General features: G+C 41.6%; 2 protein-coding genes across 2 annotated transcripts in view; one reads left to right on the top strand and one right to left on the bottom strand.

Moving 5' to 3' along the window:
- Positions 1-18,182, bottom strand: part of KIF15 (kinesin family member 15) — a 69,610-nt gene extending 51,428 nt beyond the window's left edge. The window contains exons 1-4 of the mRNA XM_025885423.2: positions 18,060-18,182; positions 6,573-6,615; positions 5,883-6,066; positions 3,753-3,829 (exon numbers count right to left, since the gene is read on the bottom strand). Coding sequence (XP_025741208.1) covers positions 3,753-3,829; positions 5,883-6,066; positions 6,573-6,615; positions 18,060-18,078 — 323 coding nt within the window. The 5' untranslated portion in view covers positions 18,079-18,182. The remainder of the gene's footprint in view (positions 1-3,752; positions 3,830-5,882; positions 6,067-6,572; positions 6,616-18,059) is intronic.
- An 89-nt stretch (positions 18,183-18,271) lies between these two features.
- KIAA1143 (KIAA1143 ortholog) overlaps positions 18,272-23,923 on the top strand; it is a 14,655-nt gene continuing 9,003 nt past the window's right edge. Inside the window, exons 1-3 of the mRNA XM_025885202.2 lie at positions 18,272-18,446; positions 22,875-23,019; positions 23,683-23,893. Coding sequence (XP_025740987.2) covers positions 18,339-18,446; positions 22,875-23,019; positions 23,683-23,893 — 464 coding nt within the window. The 5' untranslated portion in view covers positions 18,272-18,338. The remainder of the gene's footprint in view (positions 18,447-22,874; positions 23,020-23,682; positions 23,894-23,923) is intronic.

Genomic DNA, 23,923 nt, shown 5'->3' with positions numbered 1-23,923 from the left:
GTTATTATTGAGTCTCCTACTTGAGAGTGATGGGAACACTATTAATAATTACCCTAGAATTGGGGCTGTTTTAGGTAAACCAGAAAGTATGTTCCCCAACCAATAAATCAAACCCTCATTTCTCATCAAGTGTTTCTCATTTCTACCTTCTTCTAGCAAAAGCAATTTTCATTAAGTTATTAATGAATATGCCACAAATTAAACATAATTAGTATGCTTACAAGGTCTTCAAAGATAACAGTTCTAAAGATAATATAATCTCTGCCAACTGTGGCTCTTATTTCAAATTCATTTTTGAACTTTACCACTCAAAATATTCTGTGAAAAAAAATACCTTTTTTCTCTTGAGAAGACAGATGAGAAAATAGGTACCTGTCTCACTGCTAAAGAGAGAACATTTAGTTTTCCTGAACACAACTAAAAAGTAAGCATGAAAAGCAAAGGCAAATTTTCAAGGATGTATGTGCAATATGAGCCTAAAGTTTACACTTTTTTTTTTTAAGATTTTATTTATTTATTTGACAGAGAGAGACACAGCGAGAGAGGGAACAGAAGCAGAGGGAGTGGGAGAGGGAGAAGCAGGCTTCCTGCGGAGTGGGGAGCCTGATGCAGGGCTCGATCCCAGGACCCTGGGATCATGACCTGAGCCAAAGGCAGACGCTTAACGACTGAGCCACCCAGGTGCCCCAAGCTTACACTTTTTAATGTGTTTTCTATTTTCTTGTGCCTTGAACCAATTATAGATGAACCAAGGGCACACGCACACAAAGCATCAGCTGCTCAAATGTCTTATATAATTCACTACATTGTTAAAAAGCTCTAGTTCTAAATAAAATTTAAAAGTCTACTGCTAAGGAAAAAAAATTACACTATAAATTATACTATTTATGAAATAAATCTTAAATGATACCAAAATTCACCTTGTATAATTGCCAAGGTCACAATGTTTTCTAAACCTCCATCTTACATTCCAACATTAAATCTATAGCAATATTTTAAGGCTGCCAACATTTATTTATTTTTTTTTTTAAAGATTTTATCTATTTATTTGACAGAGAGAAACACAGCGAGAGAGGGAACATAAGCAGGGGGAGTGGGAGAGGGAGAAGCAGGCTTCCTGCTGAGCAGGGAGCCCGATGCGGGGCTCGATCCCAGGACCCCGGGATCATGACCTGAGCCGAAGGCAGACGCTTAACGACTGAGCCACCCAGGCGCCCCAAGGCTGCCAACATTTAGAAATTCAGGAACATGACTCACTTTAAACATACATTTGGAAAACAATTTGGCAGTTTATCACAAGGTTAATCATAGACTTACCATATGGTCCGGCAATTGCATTCTTAGGGATTGACTCAAATGATTTGAAAAACTTATGTTCATACAAAAACCAATATTCAAACATTTGTAGCAATTTATTCATAATCACTAAAAACTGGAAGCAACTAAGATATCCTTTTACAAGGAAATGGATAAACAAATCATGATACATCCATATAATAAAATACTATAGAGGAAAAAAAAAGTTTAAGTTATTGATGCATGCAACAACACAGGCGAATCCTAAATGTATTTTTTACTAAGAGAGAGAAGGCAGATCCAAAAGGCTACATATTGTATGATTTCATTTATATGGCACTCTGGAAAAGGTAGAACTATAGGGATGGAAAATATATTAGGGTACCCTGGATGTGAGGGGTTGGGGGAAGGGGGAGTGGCTGACTACAAGGGGGACAAACAGGGGAAACTTTTAAGGTGAAGGAACTGTCCTCTTCAGTGCTGGGGTGGTAAGTACATGACCCTCTGCATCTGTCCAAACACTATATAACCGTACATCACAAAGGGTGAACTTTAAGGTATGCAAACTAAAAAAAACAAGCAAAACACATCAACCAGGGTGTCAGCGGTCCCAGGATGGAATGCAGGTAAGTACATTACAAGTGCGTGACATAAGTGCACTAAAGTGGGTGGGCAGCAAAAGCGCGGACCTAAGTAACTTTAGAAAAGGAGGTTTTGACTGGAAATTGTAAGGCTATAAAATAAAAAGAACTGTACATCAATACTGTCCTCAGTAAATTTCTCACAGGGATACATGATAACACTTCTGAAAGTTGTATATGGGGGTTGGACAAATAAGTGAAGGGATGACAGAAGGTGGGAGCCAGGGTTCTCACCGCCAGCAAGGGAAGTTACAGATAAACAAGAAAGAAAGGTTAGAATGAACCCATGTGGATTCTAAACCCTTGGATTAGAGTCAGATACATAGGCATGAACTTGTGTTTAGCTTAACGCATGTACAGATATATACAGAAACAATTACAGACATGCCTATATACATGACTTCGTATATATACATTTATTACCTAGCTGCCTGCTGAGAAGACCTAGAAGCAATGACACTCCAGTAGCAAGAAACACACCTAGTGCCCACATCTTGGTTTCTAAAAACCATTCTCCAATAAAAGAAACCAGGGCTCCTTGGCTGAGTCTAGGTCTAGGACAGGGAAAATACAGATGAACCAGGAGCAGCCTGGAGCATCATAAAATAAGGAAGTGCTCAAGCAAAAGGCTGTGACATGTCAAAGGGACACAGAAACCAACCTCAAATAGCTCCCAATGGCCAAGCTAGGACAATATGAGCAATAAGATAAAAATAATATAGGGGCACCTGGGTGGCTCAGTCGTTAAGCATCTGCCTTTGGCTCAGGTCATGATCCCAGGGTCCTGGGATCAAGCCCCGCATCGGGCTCCCCACTCGGCAGGAAGCCTGCTTCTCCCTCTCCCACTCCCCCTGCTTGTGTTCCCTCTCTTGCTGTGTCTCTGTCAAATAAATAAATAAAATCTTAAAAAAAAAAAAAGATAAAAATAATATAGGGGCACCTGGGTGGCTCAGTTGGTTGAGCGACTGCCTTCGGCTCAGGTCATGATCCCAGGGTCCTGGGATCGAGCCCCGCATCGGGCTCCCTGCTTCTCCCTCCCCTGCTCCCCCCGCTTGTGTTCCCTCTCTCTCTGTCTCTCTCTCTCTCTGTCAATTAAATAAATAAAATCTTTAAAAAATAATAATAATAATATAATGGGGGATGGGTTAGCCTGGTGATGGGTATTAAAGAGGGCACAGTCTGCGTGCAGCACTGGGTGTTATGCACAAACAATGAATCATGGAACACTACATCAAGAACTAATGATGTAATGTATGGTGATTAACATAACAATAAAAAATTTTAAAAAATAAAATAAAATAAATAATATAATGGATTATAACTCCAAGTAGAATCTTCCTCACAGAATTCCAAATAATATAAGTAGATGTTCTCCTCTCCAGGAGGTGGGAGTTTAATCCCCTCCACCTTGATTATCCCGGTGGGGCCAATCCAATCACATGAATCTTTAAAATTAGGGAACTGTCCCAGCCATAGTCAGACGGAGATGTGACTGAGGAAGAAGAGTCAGAGGGTTGCATGTTGTTGGCTTCAAAGACAGAGAAAGGGGGTGTAGCCATGTAATTTGAGTGGCTCTAAAAGCTGGAAAAGGCAAGGAAATGGAATTCTCCCCTAAAGCCTCCAGAAAGGAACACAGCCCTGCCAACACTTTTATTGTAGCTCAGTGAGACTCGTGTCAGACTTTGGATTTACAGAACTGAAAAATAATAAACTCATATTGTTTCAAGCCACTGAGTTTGGGGTAATTGATTACAGCAGCTACAGGAAGAAGCACTTACTAATTGTACCCTTGTATAGGGACAGTCAGGAACTTACTATGCAAAGATGGTACCATTATAACCGCTCATGCAAGATTCCACAATGCCCTTGGCCACAGCTGAGAACACGGACTCCTACAAATGTAAGCACCAAGCATTTTAACATTTCATAGAAACGAAAACATTTTTCCTAAACCAGATTCTAAAACAGAATAAAAATAACATGCTTAGATTTTTCAACCCCTGTGATAACATGAACATTGCAATCACTATAGAAAAAAAGCTAGGGGCGTCTGGGCGGCTCAGTTGGTTAAGCGACTGCCTTCGGCTCAGGTCATGATCTCGGAGTCCTAGGATAGAGTCCCGCATCGGGCTCCCAGCTCGGCAGGGAGCCTGCTTCTCCCTCTGACCCTCTCCCCTCTCATGCTGTCTCTCTCTCTCTCTCGCTCTCTAATAAATAAATAAATAAAATCTTTTTTTATAAAAAAAGAAAAAAGCTAAAACATCTAAGATGGGATAAAACATTAGACAGTTATGTCCATTAATCTCGTATACAATTATAGATTTAAAGCTTACATCTACAATTTATACAGAATTTTGTTCAGCATGTTGCATGCAAATAGTATACTGGTATTAGCATCAAATATGTGGCCCTATATGTTCTTCAGTGCTTTTCTTACCAGCTTATAGTAAAGAATTAATACCTGATTTTCATTTTCATATTTACATGTAAGTAGATGCAATCTTATCAACAGTGCAAGAATTCCTAAACCTACTGTCTAATACCATAGCCATGAGCCACATGTGGCTACTGAGCACCTGAAATATGGCTAGTCCAACTTGAGATGTATTGTTATGTATAAAATAAACACCAGGTTTGGAAGACTGAGCATGAATAAAAAGAATGGAAAATATCTCATTAATAATTTGCTTTATATTGACTACACATGGAAATGATATTTTGGATATATTGGGTTAAATAAAATATAGGATTAAAATTAAGTCTACCTGTTTTTTTTTCCTTTTTTTTCAACATAGCTACTAGAAAATTTTAAATTATATATGTGACTAACTTTATATTTCCATTGACCATCCATGTCCTAGATGAAAAGATCTAAATGTCTCACCAAAAACATCCATGTGTGTAAGGGAATAATCAAGATCTGTGATATCCAGTAGCCATTAGTCATATGTAGGTATTTAAATTCAAATTAATTAAAATTAAATAAAACATAAAGTCAGGTCCTTAGATGCACTAGCCACATTTCAAGTGCTCCATAGCCACATGCAGTTAGTGTATCTGAGAAACTAAATTTTAGATTTTATTTAATCTTAATAAATTCAAACTTAAATAGCCACATGTGGCTAGAGGCTACTGTAATGGACAGCACAGATAATAGAATATTTCCCTCATTACAGAAAGTTCTAATTGGATAGTGCTGACTAGATCTGAACTAAATTGTCCTTAATTAGAAAAGCAGTTACTGATATCATAGCAATCATAAACCTGCTACTCTCTACTATGGACTGAATGTTTCCAGTGTCCTCCCCAACATTCTTATGTTGAAACCCTAATCCCCAGTGTGATGGTATTTGGAGATGGGGCTTTTGGAAGATAATTAGGTCATGAGGGTAGAGCCCTTGTGATGGGAGTAGTGCCCTTCTAAAAGACAGGAGAGAATTTGCTTTCTCTCTTTCTCCACAGTGAGAAGGCAGCTGTCTACAAGCCAGGAAGCAGGTCCTTACCAGACACTGGATCTTCCGGCCTGGATCTTAGAATTCCCAACCTCCAGAACAGTGAGAAATAAATGTTTGCTGTTTAAGCCACTCAGTTTGTGATATTTTTGTTATAGCAGTCACAATTAAGATCCTCTCCTTAAACTAGGAAGTTCAACTGTACTTATCAATCATCCAAGTGGCTCTGAAAAATACACCTCCACTAATCTCCATCATTGGATGGTGAGCGAAAGTAAAGCAGGCTTGTCATTCTGGTACAAAGCGTGATGAAGGAAGAAAAATAATAAAATTAAATCTAAAATATTTTAAAATATATTAAATCTAAAATATTTACATAATGTTTGAGTGTCCTTATCTGAAATCTATCAAACTAAAGAGACCAAAAATGAAATCCTCACAAATAACAGAATCTTATCCAAATGGAAAGTTAAGTTTCCAAAACTATCATTACCTGAGTGGTGTGCATGTCTGCGACATGATCAAATGTGAAGGTCTTGGGCTCAGGGTTGGAGTGAAGCCGGAGAGTGGTAGAGGAGAGCACAGATAAACATAAGTTTTGCTCTCCATCAGCTGATCCAGAACCTTCTGTAGGTGGACGAATTCGCACAAAAACTTTGATGGCATCACCTTCATTACTAAAGACAAGAAATGTACCAGCCTAAGTTTACTGGAGAAAACTAAAAAAGGATGAGTCTCATATTGCCTCTAATGTTTCCATACTGAGTTTCCCCAACAAAGCCCCAAATCTACCCACTTACATTTACCTCTTCTCAAAGAGTCTCACATGACTTTACTGATTTACTTCACGTTACTCATCTTCATAAGCTTTTATCTGAAATCAACTCAAAGAGAGTTGATTCCATGGAGCTCCAAGCATGTCTGCTTGTCTGATTTCCCTCTTAGTAGCAGTAATAAAGTAAGTCACCCCAAAGGAGAATGATGTTACTGATTCCATTTTTTAGCCTAAAAGGTGAGAGGATGGGGGGAGGGTTGGGGAGTAAGTGTGATGTTTCCAGATTTCCAGGTAGCTGAGGACCAAGCTTAATTCTAAAATAAGTACCCCTTACTATGCTAAATGGTTGTTTTAGGAATACCACATCCCTAATTCTTTTGGTCTCATCAACGAGATTTTTTTCCTTACCTTGGTTGGTTAGACTGACAATTTGTCACATTGCGTAACTCAGCTAGAAAAAAAGACAAGAAGTTATTACAGGCATTTAAAATTGTACTATAAAAATCTCATTCTTATCTAGCCTGGTCTTCTGTTGCTGACACTCCTCAGTCTCCTCAGCTCTCTGACCTCCTGACATCAGGACTTCCTCTTGGGCCCAGGCTTGATCTTCCTTCTATTCTATCTGCATCTACTCTGTTGGTGATGACACCCAATCTCATGGTTTTAGATGCTAAGTATATGTTGATGAGTCCCAAATTTAAACCTCCCTGGACCACTCACTCTCCTAAGCACCAGACTCTCACATCTAACTGCCTGTTTGACATATCCAGTGGGATGCCCAATGGGCAATGTCTCAAATTTAACGTGTCCAAAACTGAAATCCTGATTACCCAACCCCCACCCCAAACATGCTTCTCCATCTCAAATAAGGACAACTCTATCTTTCTTTCTTTTCTTAAGATTTATTTATTTATTTCAGAGAGAGCAAGAGAGAAAGAGAGAGACCATGCAAGGGGGAGGGACCGAGGGAGAGGGAGAGAAAGTCTTAAACGGACTCCTCGCTAAGCACGGAGCCCGATTCAGGGCTCGATCTGAGGACCCTGAGATCATGACCTGAGCGGAAACCAAGAGTTGGACACCTAACTGACTGTGACACCCAGGGGCCCTGACAACTCCATCTTTCTAGTTGCTCAGGCCAAAAACCTTGGAGCCATCCCTGACCCCTCTCTTTCTCATACTTCATATCCAACCTGTTAGCCAATCTTTGGCTCTACCTTCAAAATACATCCAGAATCCTACAACTTCTGGTCAAATCCACTGCTATGGAATCAAGCCAGCAACATCCCTCATTTGAACTATTACAACAGTCTCCCTGCTTCTCTTTCTCACTCCCTCATCCCCAGGATCCCACCTATTCTCAACCCAGAAGGTAGAATGATTCTGTCGAAAAAGAACCCGGAGATCAGCTTCTAGCATGACCACATGAGGAACTCCAGTGACCCACTGCCCTGTAAAACTGGTGAAATAAAAAACAGAAAACAAAACAAAAACAACACTTAAAGTCTCTAGAAACAGCCATAAAGGCAAACAGCCAAATGAAAAAACATCCAGTCAAGATCTATGAAAATTCCACAGCAAAGGTGAGAGTCTATGGCAGTTGAGCCAAGGTCCCCCCCTTCCAGCTCAGCAAGCTGGCGACTCTACTCCAGCCTGCACAGCCAGGAACACAGGGGTCCTCCTCCGCTCCCCTCAGCTTCCATTGGGAGGGCTTTCTTCCCAGGAGCAGGTTATCATTCTCATCCTGCCTCTAGCCAGCTGCCTGTTGCTGAAGCCAAATCCTAAATAAATATGGCTGAGAGGTGGGGGTTCCCTTCTCCCACCCAGCCTCCACTCGTGGAATGAGGCTGTACCTTGGATATAGGGTACTTAGAACACTGGGACCCTGATCACCCCGGTCTGGCTCACAAGGCAGTGGTTCTCCACTAGGAGAAGTCAAGGGGACCCCAGCTGCTACACACACACACACACACACACACACACACACACACACTCTCTCTCTCTCTCTCTCTCTCTCTCTCTCTCACTCTCTCTCTCTCTCTCTCTCCTCCCCAACAATACTCAGCAACTAGAGCAGAGGTGTCGCTCAGAAAGAAGGCTGTCACTGTCCCCACCCCCAGCTCCCAAGTCTAGGCTCAGAGATTTTGCCTCAGGGGAGAAACAGACCATAAAGCAGATTGCTCCAAAGGAGCTGACCTCATTTACAACAGAGCATGGAGAAGTTCAAGCCTAATCACACACTCAAAAACAGTGAAGGTTGTGGTGAGAGGCCTTTAGGAGGTACAAACTAAACCGCAGACCTATTAATTACAGGAGAGAACTGGGGCATCAGACAGCTGGGAGCAGCTTTACTGGGGTCAAAACAAGTATCAAACACAGACCTCAGAAACTTTTCCTTCAAATGGGCAAGAATCAGGGGTGCCTGGGTGGCTCAGTTGGTTAAGTGTCTGACTCTTGGTTTTGGCTCAGGTCATGATCTCAGGGTTGTGAGATCAAGCCCTAGCTGAGCGTGGAGCCTGCTTAAGATTCTCTCTTTTCCTCTCCTTCTTCCTCAAGCCCCTTCATAAAAGAGGGGTGGGGAAGAATCTAATTAGATTAATTTGTAGGGCAATGTTCAGGCATTGTTCAAAACAGGGCAATCAGCTGGTATTCCTAAAGTTTAAGAACTAAGTGTGGTCAGGGAAAGAGAGAGAGAGATCCTCACCAAAACCACTGTCATCAGGGTAACTAGGGCAACCCAAAACTGGACTTCTCTGAAGAGCAAGAGGCTTAACATTGTGAAAGGGAAAGAGATGTGACTAAAATGATCCAGTCAGTAATTAAACAAACAAGCAAATAACAACTCCCAGAGGGTAGAGACCAGTATCCAAAGCTGCTATAATTTATTATCTAAGATGTCAAGTATCCAACAAAAAAATGCAAGGCATTCAAAGATGCCATGAAGCAGGGGGAAAAAAAAGCTGGCAAGAGAAATTGCCTATGATAGCATCCAGATGTTGGGAGACTTCAAATATAACCATTACAAACATGTTCACAGAACTGAAGGAAATGATAATTAAAGCATTAAATAAAGGTATAATGACAATGTCCCACCAAATAGAGAATAGAGATAGACATTATTTTGAAAAATTGAAACTCTGCAGTTCAAGAAGTACAATAACTAAAATAAAAATTCACTAGAAGGACTCAACAGTGTATGTAAACTGGCAGAAGAAAAAATAAGCAAGCTCAAAGACAGATCAACAGAGACCATACAAGCCAAAGAACAGACAGAAAAAAAGATGAAGGAAAGTGAAGCAAGCCTCAGAAAAATGTGGGATACCATCAAACACACCAATATGCATGTGATGGGGAGCACCAGAAAAAGATAAAAGACAAACAGCAGAAAAAATTTCAAAGATATAATTGCCAAAAACTTTCCAAATTCACTGAAAAATAATGTACACTCCAGGAAGTTCAATGAATTCCACAGAGGATAAACATAGAAATCCACAAAGAGACACATCATGGTAAAAATGGTGAAGATCAAAGAGAAGGAAAACATTTTTTTTAATTAAAGATTTTATCTATTTATTTGAGAGTGAGCACGCGTGGGGGAGGGGCAGAGGGAGAGGGAGAAGCAGACTCCCTGCTGAGCAGGAAGCCAACGAGGGGCTCGATTCCAGGACTCTGCGATCATGACCTGAGCCAATGGCAGACGCTTAACCAACTGAGCCACCCCGGTGCCCCAAGAGAAGGAGAAAATCATGAAAGCAGCAAGAGAAAAACAACTTGTTACTTACAAGAGAACCCAATTACATCAACAGCTGACTTCTCAGCATAAACAATGGAGGCCAGAAGGAATAAGAGAGAATTTGCTGCTTGCCCACCCACCTTTCAAGAAGGTGGTAAAGGAAGTCCTTCTGGTTCAAAGTAGGTGACCCCAGTTGGTAATCTGAATCCATATGAGAAATCAAAGAGCACCAGGGAGAGGTGATTATGTAATTATAAAAGATAGTAGAAATGCTTATGTTTTCCTTTCTTCTCTTAATTAATTTTTAAAGCTTTAGAATGTACATAATGTATTGTTTCTTTAAAATGTACATAACGGGGGATGGCTGGCTGCCTCAGTCGATACAGCACGTGACTCATGATCTCAGAGTTTGAGTTTGAGCCCCAGATTGGTTATAGAGATTACTTAAAAAATAAAATCTTAAAAAAAGCAAATAAAATAAAATGTACATAATGTATTGTTGGGTCTACAATATATAGGAATGTAATATACATACAAGGTGGTAAGGAGCAAAGCTGTACTGGCCTGAGGAAGTGACTAAAGTTGGTAAAGTAATATAGCAGTGTATTTTTGGGTTTATAACATTATTAAATGTAATATGTTTAACAATATATCAAAAAAAGGGGGTGAGAAGGAATAGAACTACATAGGAGTAATGTTTATATCACTGGAATTAAACCAGTATAAATCTGAAGCTGATTCTGATAAGATGAGCATGTTAAACCCTAGAGCAACCACTAATAAAAAAAAAAAAAAAATCCAAAAAAGAAAGCAGAAAAGGAGGAACAGGGGAACACAAAAGATGAGAGACACATAGAAAACAAAAAGTAAAATGGCACATGTAAATCCAACTATACCAATAACATGTGAATGGATTAAATAACTCAATTAAAAGGCAGAGACTGACAGACTACCTGAGAAAACATGCTCCAACTATACAGTACCTACAGGAAACACACTTTAGATTCAAAGATAAAAATACACTGGAAGTAAACGATGAAAAAAAGATATCTTACTCAAACAGCAACCACAAGAAGGCTGGAGTAGCTACACTGGTATTAGACAATACAGATTTTTAAAAACGACCAAAAAACATTGATAAAGAGATAAATGAGATAAAGAGGGACATTTTATAATGATACAAAGGTCAATCCTTCAGGATGATAATACAGATATAAAAATATATTCACCTAATTCCAGGTCACCAAAATACACGAAGCGAAAACAGAAAAGTAGGGAGAAATAGACAATTCAACAATAACAGCTGGAGACTTTACTATGCCACTTTGAATAACGAAGAGATTGTAGTTGTTACTTAGGACTGGTGGGAGATAGAGAGGTGGGAAGGAGGAGGGCTGAAGGTATGACATTTCTTTTGAGGTGATGAAAATGTTCTAATGGACAATGCTGATAGTTGCACATATCTGTGAATATACTAAAAACCATTTTACACTTTATATAGGTGAATTGTACGGTATCTGACTTACATCTCAATCAAGCTGTTAAAAAAATGTCAGATATCAGTACTAAATGCAATGAGAGATCTGGTTCTAGAGAAGAACAACTATAAAATAGATTATTGGGACACTGGATAAAAGTAAAATATGGACCGTGGATTAGATAACAGTATTATATCAATATAAAATTTCTTTTTTTCTTAAAAGATTTTATTTATTTATTTGACAGAGAGAGACACAGCGAGAGAGGGAACACAAGCAGGGGGAGCGGGAGAGGGAGAAGCAGGCTTCCCGCTGAGCAGGGAGCCCGATGCGGGGCTTAATCCCAGCACCCTGGGACCATGACCCGAGCCGAAGGCAGACACTTAACGACTGAGCCACCCAGGCGCCCCTCAATATAAAATTTCTTGACTTTGATCACTGCAATGTGATTAACCAACAGAATACACCTATTCATAGAAATTACTCACTGAAGTATTTCGTGGTAAAGGTACCCATTTTACTCTCAAATGGCTCATAAAAAATAATATGTATACACACACACAATCGGGAGGATAAGGGAAGAGGGAGAGAGAATGATAAAGCAGATGTGGCAAAATGGAGAGTGGTTAATATGGGTAAAGGGTATTATGCAAGAATTCTTTGTACTACTCTCACAATTTTTCTATCACTTTAAATTATAGCAAAATTAAAAGCTATTAAAATAAGGATATGTGTGTATCATAGCAAGTCACTTCTCTCTTCAAAACTCTGCAGTGGTTGTCCATCTCAATCAGAGTAAAAGGTAAAGCTCTTACAACACCCTACAGGAAACTACAGGATCTAGTGCCCCTGCCTCCCCCTGTGACCACCTCCACAACTCCTTGGAGTGTGGAGTAATTTCCTATTACACTCCTTGTTCCACTACAACCAAACTAGATTCCCTGTTATTTCTAGAACAAGTCACACTTCGGGACCTTTACGCATGCTATACCTTCTGCCTAGAACACTTCTTCGGGCATTCACTTAAGTATTGTCTTCTCAATAAGGCATTCCGTGACGTCACATTATGGGAAACACCAGCTTATCTCCCCACCCACCCACCTGTCTATCACTCTAACTCCTTTCCTTGGCCTTTCCCTCAAAAGACTTACTGCCATCATAATATATATTAATTTACTCTCTTTCTCTTCCAAATTAACTGTAAAGCATTGTCTAGAGCAGTGCCTGACAAACAGTGAACACTCAGTAAATATCTTTGAATGAACTAAGACATCAGTAAAAAAAAAAAAAAACTTAATTTCTATTCTTTCTATTGTTTATTTCTATTCTTCATTTCATAGCACAGAAACTCAAAGTAAATTTTCACCACAGAACAACTGTTCTGGAAACTACCCTTTCCATACCCTCAAGCAAATGAACGTCTGTGAAGTGGAAAACAGACCAGACTACCCAGTTCCCCACCTGCCCTTCACAGTTTCTACAAGAGTTGGCAGCAAAGAAACAGTCCCTCTGTACCTTTATCAAAAAGAAAAAAGAAAAAAAATGAGAATGCCATAATATGAAAGGAAGGCTTTCACGTTAGGAAAGCTGAAGTCTGATCCTTATGAAGAACTGGGGAAAGAGGAAAACGAAGATTAGAATAGGTGATGTGAGCAGGAGTCACATACCCGGACAGCAGAAAAGGTAAGCAAAAGATACAAAGGCATAGGTCAGGCAAGTATTCAGACAGTTTGGGAGGTTGTAGGGGGAGGCAGTTCAAAACAGGCAGCCGCACCTCAGAAATCTAAAGGCAGTGTACCATGCTATGGGGCGCCTGGGTGGCTCGGTCGGTTAAGCGTCTGCTTTTGGCTCAGGTGGTCTCAGGTCCTGGATGGAGCCCTGAGTCAGGCTCCCTGCTCAGCGGGGAGTCTGCTTCTCCTTCTGCTTCTGCCCCTTCCCCCAGCTCGTGTTCGCTCTCTCTCTCTCTCTCTCAGAAATAAACGAAAAGATCCTTAGAAGTTAAAAAAAAAAATAAAGGCAGTGTACCACACTAAAAGCAGGCAACCTTTAATTCTATACAAATGATGAATAAGTCATCTCTTTATCACTACTATGGTATGAATGTTTTTGTCTCCCCAGAATTCATATGGTGAAATCCAAACCCCCAGGGTGGGGGCCCCTGGTAAGTGATTAGGTAGTAAAGTCAGGGCCCTCGTGATTGACACTGGTGTCCTTATAAAAGACACCCTAGGGGCGCCTGGGTGGCTCAGTTGGTTAAGCGACTGCCTTCGGCTCAGGTCATGATCCCAGGGTCCTGGGATCGAGCCCCGCATCGGGCTCCCTGCTCAGCGGGAAGCCTGCTTCTCCCTCTCCCACTCCCCCTGCTTGTGTTCCCTCTCTCGCTGTCTCTCTCTCTCTCTCTGTCAATTAAATAAATAAATAAATAAATAAATAAAAATAAATAAAAAAAAATAAAAATAAAAATAAAAATCTTTAAAAAAAAAAAGACACCCTAGGCAGCTCTTCCCTTCCACCATGTGAGTTTGTAGCAAAAAGAGAGCCTCAGTGAGGAAGTGGGCCCTCACCAGACACCAAATATGCAGACACCATGATATTAGACTTTCCAGATTCCAGAACTGTGAGAAATAAATGTCCACTGTTTAAAAGTCACCAGTTTGTTATTTTTGTCAGAGCAGCCCAGACTAAGACAACTATCATCTACAACAACCATGAATCCTCAAGATGACAGCAGAAGACACATTTTTACATCAGTTTTTTTTTTAACCACTTAAAATTGAAAGGTTCAAGCCACCATACATGTTAACGTTAGTAATACAATCAGGATTTGAGGTGCTAGGCAGGAGCATAGTGGGGAAAAAAATGACCCTACCCTAAATTGTAGTTTTGGCCCTTCTTCATGCCAATAGACTGATTTTAAACTTGTTTCTTTTTGTGCTTCCTCAGATACAGATTTTTTCTTTTTTCTGTCCTGGAATAAAACTGAATTTATTACAGTAAGGCTTTCCTTACTAGGACAGTCTAGAACTAAAGGACTAATTTACTTCAGACCAACCCTCCTGCCTGAAAGCAACTAGAAAAGCAGAAAAAGTATAAAAAACATCTACTTGGAGGCACTGGAGACCTGCCAAGGCGGTGAGCAAATACGGAGCCAAAACCCAAGAGAGGACGGAAGTCCAGAGGTGTGAGCACAGCATCTGAGGCTGCTCTTTCCTAGGAGGAGATTACTGATTCTGCAAGCTGCAGCTAAGAGGCTGAGATTTTGAGCAGAGTTTTGAATAGACTCACAGATTAGAGGAGCAAAATTTGGGGTTCAGTGCCCTATTGAACGTCCACGCTTTCAAATGGGAGGCTGAAAGGCCACTCCCTATGTGTAAAGATGGAACCAGAAATAGGCCCAGACAGAGACTGGATTTACTGTCATCTTACGTAACCAGGAAACTGGGAAAAAACACGCAACAAGTTTCAGACACTGGACAAGAGGCAGCATAGTAAAGTGACCCTGAGAGCAGGAAACAAAGGCAGCGAGCCCTTTAATTGCCCCAGCTCAACTGCCTAGAGTTTCAAGTCTGAAGTGTAGGGAGGGGAGTCCATATAGCCTCTGGTGGCCCAGTCGAGTAGAGAAGATGCTGGATGAACAGCTGTTACAACTTTTCTGTACACCTAAAATTACTCCAAAATGAAATGTTTACTAAAGAAAAGAAAAAAGCCGGAGCGCCTGGGTGGCTCAGTCGTTAAGCGTCTGCCTTCAGCTCAGGTCATGGTCCCAGGGTCCTGGGATCAAGCCCCGCACCGGGCTCTCTGCTCGGCGGGAGGCCTGCTTCTCCCTCTCCCATTCCCCCTGCTTGTGTTCCCTCTCTCGCTGTGTCTCTCTCTGTCAAATAAAATCTTTAAAAAAAAAAGAAAAAGAAAAAAGCCAAGTTAGTAAGCCAATAGTGAGATAAAGTGAAACAAAAAATTACACAGGTAGATAGTTCTGGCATTAAGCCTAATTCAGTTCTGAGGCAACGCTGTCACTGAGAAATGCTGCCATGTGAACCCAGGCATTCAGGATCCAGAGCGCACATTCTTAACCACCTCAGTGCGCTATATCTTAAGCAACGTTTAAACAGAATATAAAATTTGGGGGCGTCTGGGTGGCTCAGTCAGTTAAGCATCTGCCTTCGGCTCAGGTCATGATCCCAGAGTCCTGGGATCAAGTCCCACGCCGGGCTCCCTGATCAGCGGGAAGCCTGCTTCTCCTTTTCCTCCCCGCTCATGCTCTCTCTCTCTCATTATCTCTGTGGCGATCTCTGTCTCTCCTCTCTCTCAAATAAAATCTTTTAAAATAAATAAATAAACAGAATATAAAAATTTATCACATGGCTGCCATCAAAGGTTGACACAACAAGGGTCCTTCATAGGCACTCACTAAAATTCTTTTAGCTCTGAGGTCCTCAAGGCATCTACCTTAAAATATGTTGAAGAATATTTACAGCAGCTTTATTCATAATAGCCCACCTAGAAACCCAAATGTACATCAAAAGAATAAACAAATTGTGGCATACTGACAGGATGGAACACTAAATGGCAATGTAAAAGAATTAACTGCTGCCACAGACAACAGATAAACAGTGCTCAGACATAATGTTCACTAAACAGCCAGAACAAAAAGAATAAATATTGTACCATTTACATGAAGTTCAAAGATAGACAAAACTAGTCAATGGTGATAGAAATCAGTGTAGCTGTTAACTACACTGTAGTTAACAGTGTAGTTGTTAACTAGGAAGGATCACAGGGAACTTTCTGGGGCATAGGAACCATTCTTTCTTGATCTTGGTGGCAGTGACAAGTGTATTCTTTTAAGATTTTATTTATTTATTCATGAGAGAGAGAGAGAGAAGCAGAGGGAGAAGCAGGCTCCCTGCTGAGCAGGAAGCCTGATGTAGGACTCGATCCCAGGACCCTGGGATCATGACCTGAGCCGAAGGCAGACGCTTAACCATCTGAGCCACCCAGGCGCCCGACAAGTGTATTCTTATGTAAAAATTTATCGCATAGTAGTCTTAAGATTTGTGTCCTTTGCTGTGTATATATTAATCCTCAACAAAACAGTACATCTTTTTTAAAAGGGTCTTCCTGCTGTAAAACAAACAAACAAACAAACCCATAAGATACTTTATTCTGCAGTCCAAATAAATACCTATGGATCATTTGACCAAATATGATTAAGTTCAGAAAGGGAATCTTGAACTCAGTTTCATTGGGACTGTACTTCACATTCTCATTTCTCTGATTTCAGTCAGCAACCCATGTTACTAATGGTGTCACAAAAAATAACCTTCATCGGCACAAAAGTTGTGGACGGCACTGAGTGAGTTCCCCAATTCATGCTCCAGATCGCTGGACTGCTGGGAATGCAAGGAGCACTTACTTACCTGGGATGTCATCAACCTCAAGGTTGCTAACAGACTACAAGGAACAGAAGAGTTCCCCATGGAAATCACCATTTTCACAAAGGGGAGTTGTCAATATCCTTGTTCCCATCACTTCTAGAAAGTGATGTACATAGACAGGACAGAGTCCTTTAATAGACATACGTCACTTTCCATTATGTAAGCAGATGCTCTAATTATATCACAGGTATCAACTGTCTTGAGTCCAGATTTACAGAACAAATACTGTGGTTGTGCAGGAAGCCCAACGAACATTTCAGTCCAAAAACGTACCAATTTGTGTGCTACTATTCCCTGAATCCCGAAAAAATGGCGAGAGAAGAGAAACATTTTAGAGGGAAAAAGAGCACAATGAGTAGGCAGTGAAGGGTGTGATGACCTAGAAAGTTCAGGAAACAACAAAGACATCAGAAGACAATTACAATTGACAGCTTGAAGGATTAACGTTGTTGGAAGTCTCGTCAAAGCCCAAAACTTCAGTTTCACCAGTCTTCTAACATAGGCCTCTCCTCATTGCCATTTATACCATTCACCGAGATCTATCGAATTAGCTCAAAATCAGCTTTAAAAAACAAGACTCCTTAAAGGATTAGGCAATGTTAAGAGATGGGGCACGTACACAAGAACGGCAAAGGACCAAGAAATTAGTGAAAATTGGAGGGTTTAACAAAAGCAAAAACTGGCAGTGCTCCTCTCCAAGAAAACAGGAAGAAACCGAACGGGTCCCCTTGAGAAGAAAATAGGTATTTGTGATAACCCAGGGCTTATCTAAAGAGATTCTACAGCAGGCCCTCCAGAAGAGAAAAACGTGCTTGGAACATGAGTAAGTTCTCCCCTTCAGGATAGTGATGTGAAAATATGCAGAAGATGGTGAGAGTCAGAAGGAGGTGAGAACCTCAGGTAAGGGTACGTAGAGGCAGCCCCAGTCGCAGAACAGAGAACCGGAAGGAAGAAACCAGCAGGTGGCTGGGCGCCAAGCTCCTGGAGGATTGGGCTCTCCGGTTCACTGCTCAGCCCAAGCGCCTAGAACTGTGCCTGGCTCGTGGCGCAGGCCCAATACACAGATAGAAGGGAAGACAGCTGTTCCAGCCGCGTATTGTTTGTTTGAGGGACAGAGAGGTCCCAAACGCCCGGCGCCGCTCAGTCCACTCCTGCCCTTCACGCCCAGCCGGGAACCCTAGGCTGGGGGCCGTCCTTCACTGCTGTATTTGGGGGCGGGGACGGGGTCACGAAGCCGGGGCTCCTTACTTACTTTTGCAGCCGGGCGCCATGGCGCCCTCACCCCTGGATCCCAAAACCAATGCAGAGGATACCCCCACCTCCAGCCGCGCGACGCGCCGGGATTCCAGACGCTCAAGATGGCCGCAAATTTGAATTTGGCGCTCGGGTCGGACGTTGACGTCAGCAAGGAGGCCGCCATGTTGCCCGGCCTCTGGCTAGGGGGCGGGGCTACGTGACGTCACGAGTAGGCGCCGTCGCCAATGTACCATCTCCAGGCGGCCCCGGTAACTTGTTTTTCCCCGGAGCAGCTATGAGCAAGCGAAACCAGGTTTCGTACGTGCGGCCAGCCGAACCGGCGTTCCTGGCTCGCTTCAAGGAACAGGTCGGCTACAGGGAAGGGCCTACCGTGGAAACCAAGGTGAGCCCAGGCCAGTCGCGTTATCTCAGAAACGCGGGCTACCCTGACACTTCCGGCTTCTGCCTTGGAGGGCAGGCACTGACAGGTCCCCTCTCTCACCTGCGCCCAGTCGGGAATCTGGATGGGCCTCAGCCCCCAGGCTGGTCCTCTTCAAACAACTACAGCTGCGTATGCCCAGGAAGCTATTTGTCGTTTTTCGTAGTGCTGTTGTGTTCTTGAAAATGACTTGACGCCGATAAAGCGCTTCGTCTTTGGTAGATGGTTAAGAAAGATCACTTTCCTCTCTCGTTTTATTTGCTTATCCCAAAACCTATAGTTAGCAGGACGAGTGGTAGCTTAGTCCCGTTTTCCAGATAAAGAAACTGAGGCCACTTGATCAAATGGCCTGATGTCCTAGGCCTGGAGTCTGGAGCATTTTTGGAAGAATGCCCTAGATCTATTTTTATGCTTTGTTGTTTACCGCTCCCCCCCCCCCCGAAAAAAAATGTATTTTTAAGAATATCCTGGATCTAAATAGAAGAGGAGCTTCGGGAAGGAACAACACCTGAATAGTTTAGGGATGAGAATCAGTGGGAATCAGTCTGAGCCCTCCCAGGGGCTAACTGGGGCACTGAGTGAGTTCCCCAATTCATGCTCCAGATCGCTGGACTGCTGGGAATGCAGGAGAGAGACCTGCCCTACTTCTTTCAATAGGAAGAGACTGTTATGCTTAGGGATTGTGTGGAGAAATAAAGACTTCATTTAGCACTCTATGTCTAGTACTTTCACTAATACCCACTCCTCAAGTCACTTAGAGTTTAGGAAAAGAAACAAGATTGACTTGGGTGAAATTACTGAATCCAGTGTGTATGTGCTAAATCCAGGCATTGTGCCAGGCTGTTAAAGGACAAAGAGATGGATCTCCAAAATACCATATTCTTTTATAACCTTCCTGTCTACCTGATCTCTGCCTTCACAGGTTACACCTCTGTGAACCTCTTCAAAACTCCTCCAATGACTTTTCCTCTCTTTTTCTATTCACTTTGTCCATATCTGAGATATTCATCATTTTGCATTGCAACTACTTGCTCTCCTGTGTATCACCAGCACTAAATCAAACTCTCTAAGTTATTATCTTAATCTTTCTGTATTTTCCCAGCACCTGGCACAGTGCCTGGCACCAGCTAGTAAGGTGACCCATTTGTACTGACTGTGCTTATCAGGCGAGGCTTCATGGACAAAGGGATACTTAGAATCTTGAGCATGGGTAGGACAGCAGGTAGAGATGGAAAGAAAGGTGGATAAAGGTGTAAAGATGGTGAGTCAACGGGGCGCCTGGCTGGCTCAGTTAGTGGAACACGTGACTCTTCATCGCAGGGTTGTAGGTTCGAGCTCCACATTGGATGTTAGAGATTGCTTAAAAACAAAATCTTAAAAAGAAAAAAAAAAGATGATGAGTCATGGACTGTGTGTAGAGGTGATTGAGGAATTGTGGGAGGGGAGGCCACATGGCCCGTTCAGTAGGCAACAAGGAGCCATTTTTGGTTAGAGATAACATGATCAGGGAGTGATGGATTCCCCCAGGACCAAAAACAGTGATAATGACAAAGAGGATGAGATTTGAGGAAAGAGACATGGATTTAGTAATGAGAATATGAGACCTAATTTTATAGTTTGCTTGAGGTCCTTGTGATGATCATGTGTACATAATTAACACCTTGAAGATTCTAGCATGGAATGCTGTTTTAGGAGAACTTGGGGTGGGGACAGCTGCTTTCCCAGTTCATACCAATGATTTAGACTGACTGACTTAATTAAGAGACTTCCACAGAGGGATACCCCATGTTTCTGTGTTTGAGAAACCAACTGCACTCTTAATCAGGTTGGCAGTATAACCATCGTTCTAGTGATGTATTAACAAAAAGAAGTGTTTCATGGGAAATCATTATATAATTGAGCTACATTACCTTATTCACCTTCTTGAGAGTTAATTCAGGAGTGGCTTTGAGCAGCCACTGTTTCTTTGACTGTTTCTTATTTTCCAGGCAGTTGTGTAAACAAAAAGAATCAGAATTAATGATTCTCAAGCTATTGAGCACCAGGAATTTTTTTTTTTTAAGATTTTATTTTTAAGTAGTCTCTACACCCATTGTGGGGCTTGAACTCAACAATCCAGAGTCACATGCTCGGGGTGCCTGGGTGGCTCAGTTGGTTAAACCGCTGCCTTTAGCTCAGGTCATGATCCCAGGGTCCTGGGATCGAGCCCCACATCGGGCTCCCTGCTCATGCAGGAAGCCTGCTTCTCCCTCTGCCTGCCATTCCCCCTGCTTGTGTTCTCTCCCTCTCTCTCTCTCTCTCTCTCTCTCTCGCTATCTCTCTGTGTGTGTCAAATAAATAAATAAAATCTTTAAAAAAAAAAAAAAAAGAGTCACATGCTCTACAACCAACTGAGCCAGCCAGGCGCCCCAGGAATTATTTTATTTTATTTCACTTTCCCATATCCTTGGTGAAAAATAATTACCTACTAGTTTGTGGTCACTTACTGGAATCTTTGTCTTACTGGGAAAAAAATAGGCAAAACTAATGAGTAGTCAGTGAACTAACATGGATATTATTAAAGAGCATGCACTTGTGTCAAGTGATTAAGACAAAATGAATGAATGTGCCTGTGAGTGACTTGCCAGCCAGGGCTTTAGGTAGTTCATTTTTCATCCTATTAGTCATTCATGAGTGGATCAACAGATATTCCTTGAATCCCTGATGTTTGCCAAGCTCTGTGCCTCTAGATACAGAGATGAAACACATAGTACCTCAAAGGAGCTACCTAGTGGAACCAGATAGAAAAATATGGATAACTCAGTATGGCACATGCTCCCTATGAGCTATGCACAGTGTGAGAAAGAAGATGAGGCTACATTAGGAAAGTACTTCTGAAGAATCTAAGTCTTAGAAGGCAGCTAGAGTAGGTGTGGACCGGGGGCAGTGGAGCTTTCTAGGCACTGGGAACTTGTTCAGAGACAAGGGAGGTGAAGGAGCTAATATGTTCATGGATATGCAATCCTCCAACCTGGCTGGAGTCCAGAGGTCATGAGTATGGTATAGGATAAAGCTGTGTTCACGGGCCAGATCCTGGAGTGCTCTGTTGCCGTGTTTGGGAGACAAGGAAGGCTCTGTGAGAGGTGGAATAACAAGTTATTTGAATAATATGTGGTGGGTATACTGCCTTTCAACCCAACAATTCCACTTCCAGGAATTTATCTTACATATGAGTTCACAAAAGTGACCAAAAACAAGTACATGGTAGAAAAAGGTAAACAAAAATATGTGCATAGTGGAAAAAAAACTAGAAACAACCAGAATTTTTTACAGGGTATTGGCCAAATAAACCATGAGATGACCACATATATACTTAAATACTAGGCAGTGATTTTTAAAATAGATAATTCCAGGGACGACTGTGTGGCTCAGTCGGGGTTAAGCATCTGCCTTCGGCTCAGGTCATGATCCCAAGGTCCCGGGATCGAGTCCTGTGTCGGGCTCCATGCTCAGCAGGGAGTCTGCTTCTCCCTCTGCCTGCCGCTCCCCCTGCTTGTGTGCTGTCTCTCTCTCTCTCTCTGACAAATAAAATCCTTAAACAAAATCTTTATAATAGATAATTCCATATTAATAGATAATTCCAAGGTATTATACAAAGATATTTTTTGAGTAAAAAAGTTGGAGAGGGACTTTTATGGTATCTAACATTTTTTGAAACTCTGAATAACTGGCCAAAGGCTACCACTTGTTACATGTATATGCTGAATACATGGTTTGTGTTGGTGTTCTCTGTACTTTTTTATGTTTGGGAACTTTCGTAAAGAAAAGAAAGCAAGTCACATAGTACGATGTACAGTATCCTGTTTGTATACAGAATGGTTTCTATACTTCCATGTTTTTGTACACTTAGAAAACAGCTGATAGGATGCCCACAAAACTGAAGCCGTTGGAAGGGAGGAGAGATCATCAGAAGTGGGAGAAAGACTACCTTTTACTTGCTGCTTTCTGTACTTTGGGGTTGATTATTTTTTTTGTCAGGCTTTGAGAGGCGATGGAAGGGAAAACAGTCGATGAAGAGCAGAGAGAACGGATGCGGTTCAGCACGCCCTGAGGAGGCTGGGCATGCTGGCAGTCCATGAAGCAGAGGCCGCTGACCCTGGGAACTGCAGACTGCGGTCCTGCTGAGAAGGATATTAATCCTTTTGGGTCTGCACTGCAGGGTAACTGGCAGGTAGACCTCTTACCAAGTGTGGCAAGGTTAGGCCCTTAAGAGTTACTTGAAAATTCTTTGCCAAATATATTTAGTGATTCAAGTTACCCTTGTCACTTAGTCATCACAGTGTCTCACAGAGACAGCAGTTGTATTTGGTTCAAGGTCAGCAGCCTCCATATTGTGTTTGTGTTTTCTCCCAGAGAATCCAGCCTCAGCTCCCAGATGAAGATGGTGATCACAGTGACAAAGAAGATGAACAGCCCCAAGTGGTGGTTTTAAAAAAGGGAGACCTGTCAGTTGAAGAAGTCATGAAAATTAAAGCAGAAATAAAGGCTGCCAAAGCAGGTATGTCTGAAAGTAATCTGGTTTTTCTAACAGTGTAGGGAGCCTGGAATATGAAATTGTCTTATGTAATAGTATGGTATGTTTGAAGGAGACAGTCCTAGGTTCAAACTTTGGTTTTAACACGCACCAGATACGTGATCTTGAACAAGTCATTTCACATCCCAGCCTCAGCTACCTCATCAGTCAGTGGGGACTATAATGGTACCTACCTTACCTGGTTGTTATGAGGATTAAATGCAAATTTAAATAAAAACATCCTGTTAAAAAAAAATAGGTGGTTAGTTTTACAAATTAGTCAACAGAGTGTATTTAATCAGTACCTGAAACATGATATGCTACATGGTATAGTTTTCATTTTTCCTGAACATTTATTACATTGCTTTGAGGAAAAATCCTGGAGTTCCAAACAATCACTTTTCATAATACTTAAAAATACAGCGTGACTGTAATTATTTGGGGACTGGCAATATGATGGAGTACTTCAGGAAGTGAGTGTTTTTTAAGGGACTACATGTCCTGTGGGTGTAGCTAGAAACAGTGGAGAAGACCAGACTGAATTGACTTAGAACATTGTTCATTATCATCTGAGATGTTCTTGCCATTTGAGTCTCTAATAAAAACAAAATAATGAGAAAAAGTTCTTTAACTTTGTTTTTGCTGCAGATGAAGAACCAGCTATAGTTGATGGAAGAATCATGTATCGAAAACCAGTCAAACGTTCCTCGGATGAAAAATATTCCGGTTTAACAGCAAGCTCAAAAAAGAGGAAGGCAAATGAAGATGAAATAAATAAGCAGGACTCAGTTAAAAAGAACTCACAAAAGCAAATCAAAAACAGTTGCCTCCTTTCTTTTGACAATGAAGATGAAACTGAGTAAGTGTAAATATTTTGGACTTAGTCATG

Source organism: Callorhinus ursinus, unplaced genomic scaffold (genome assembly GCF_003265705.2).
Source record: "Callorhinus ursinus isolate GAN/ISIS: 27379988/994484 unplaced genomic scaffold, GSC_fseal_2.0 scaffold15, whole genome shotgun sequence".
In the NCBI taxonomy this organism is placed as follows: Eukaryota; Metazoa; Chordata; class Mammalia; order Carnivora; family Otariidae; genus Callorhinus; species Callorhinus ursinus.
The sequence above is the reverse complement of the archived record's forward strand: the minus strand, read 5'-3'. Positions and strand labels throughout refer to the sequence as shown.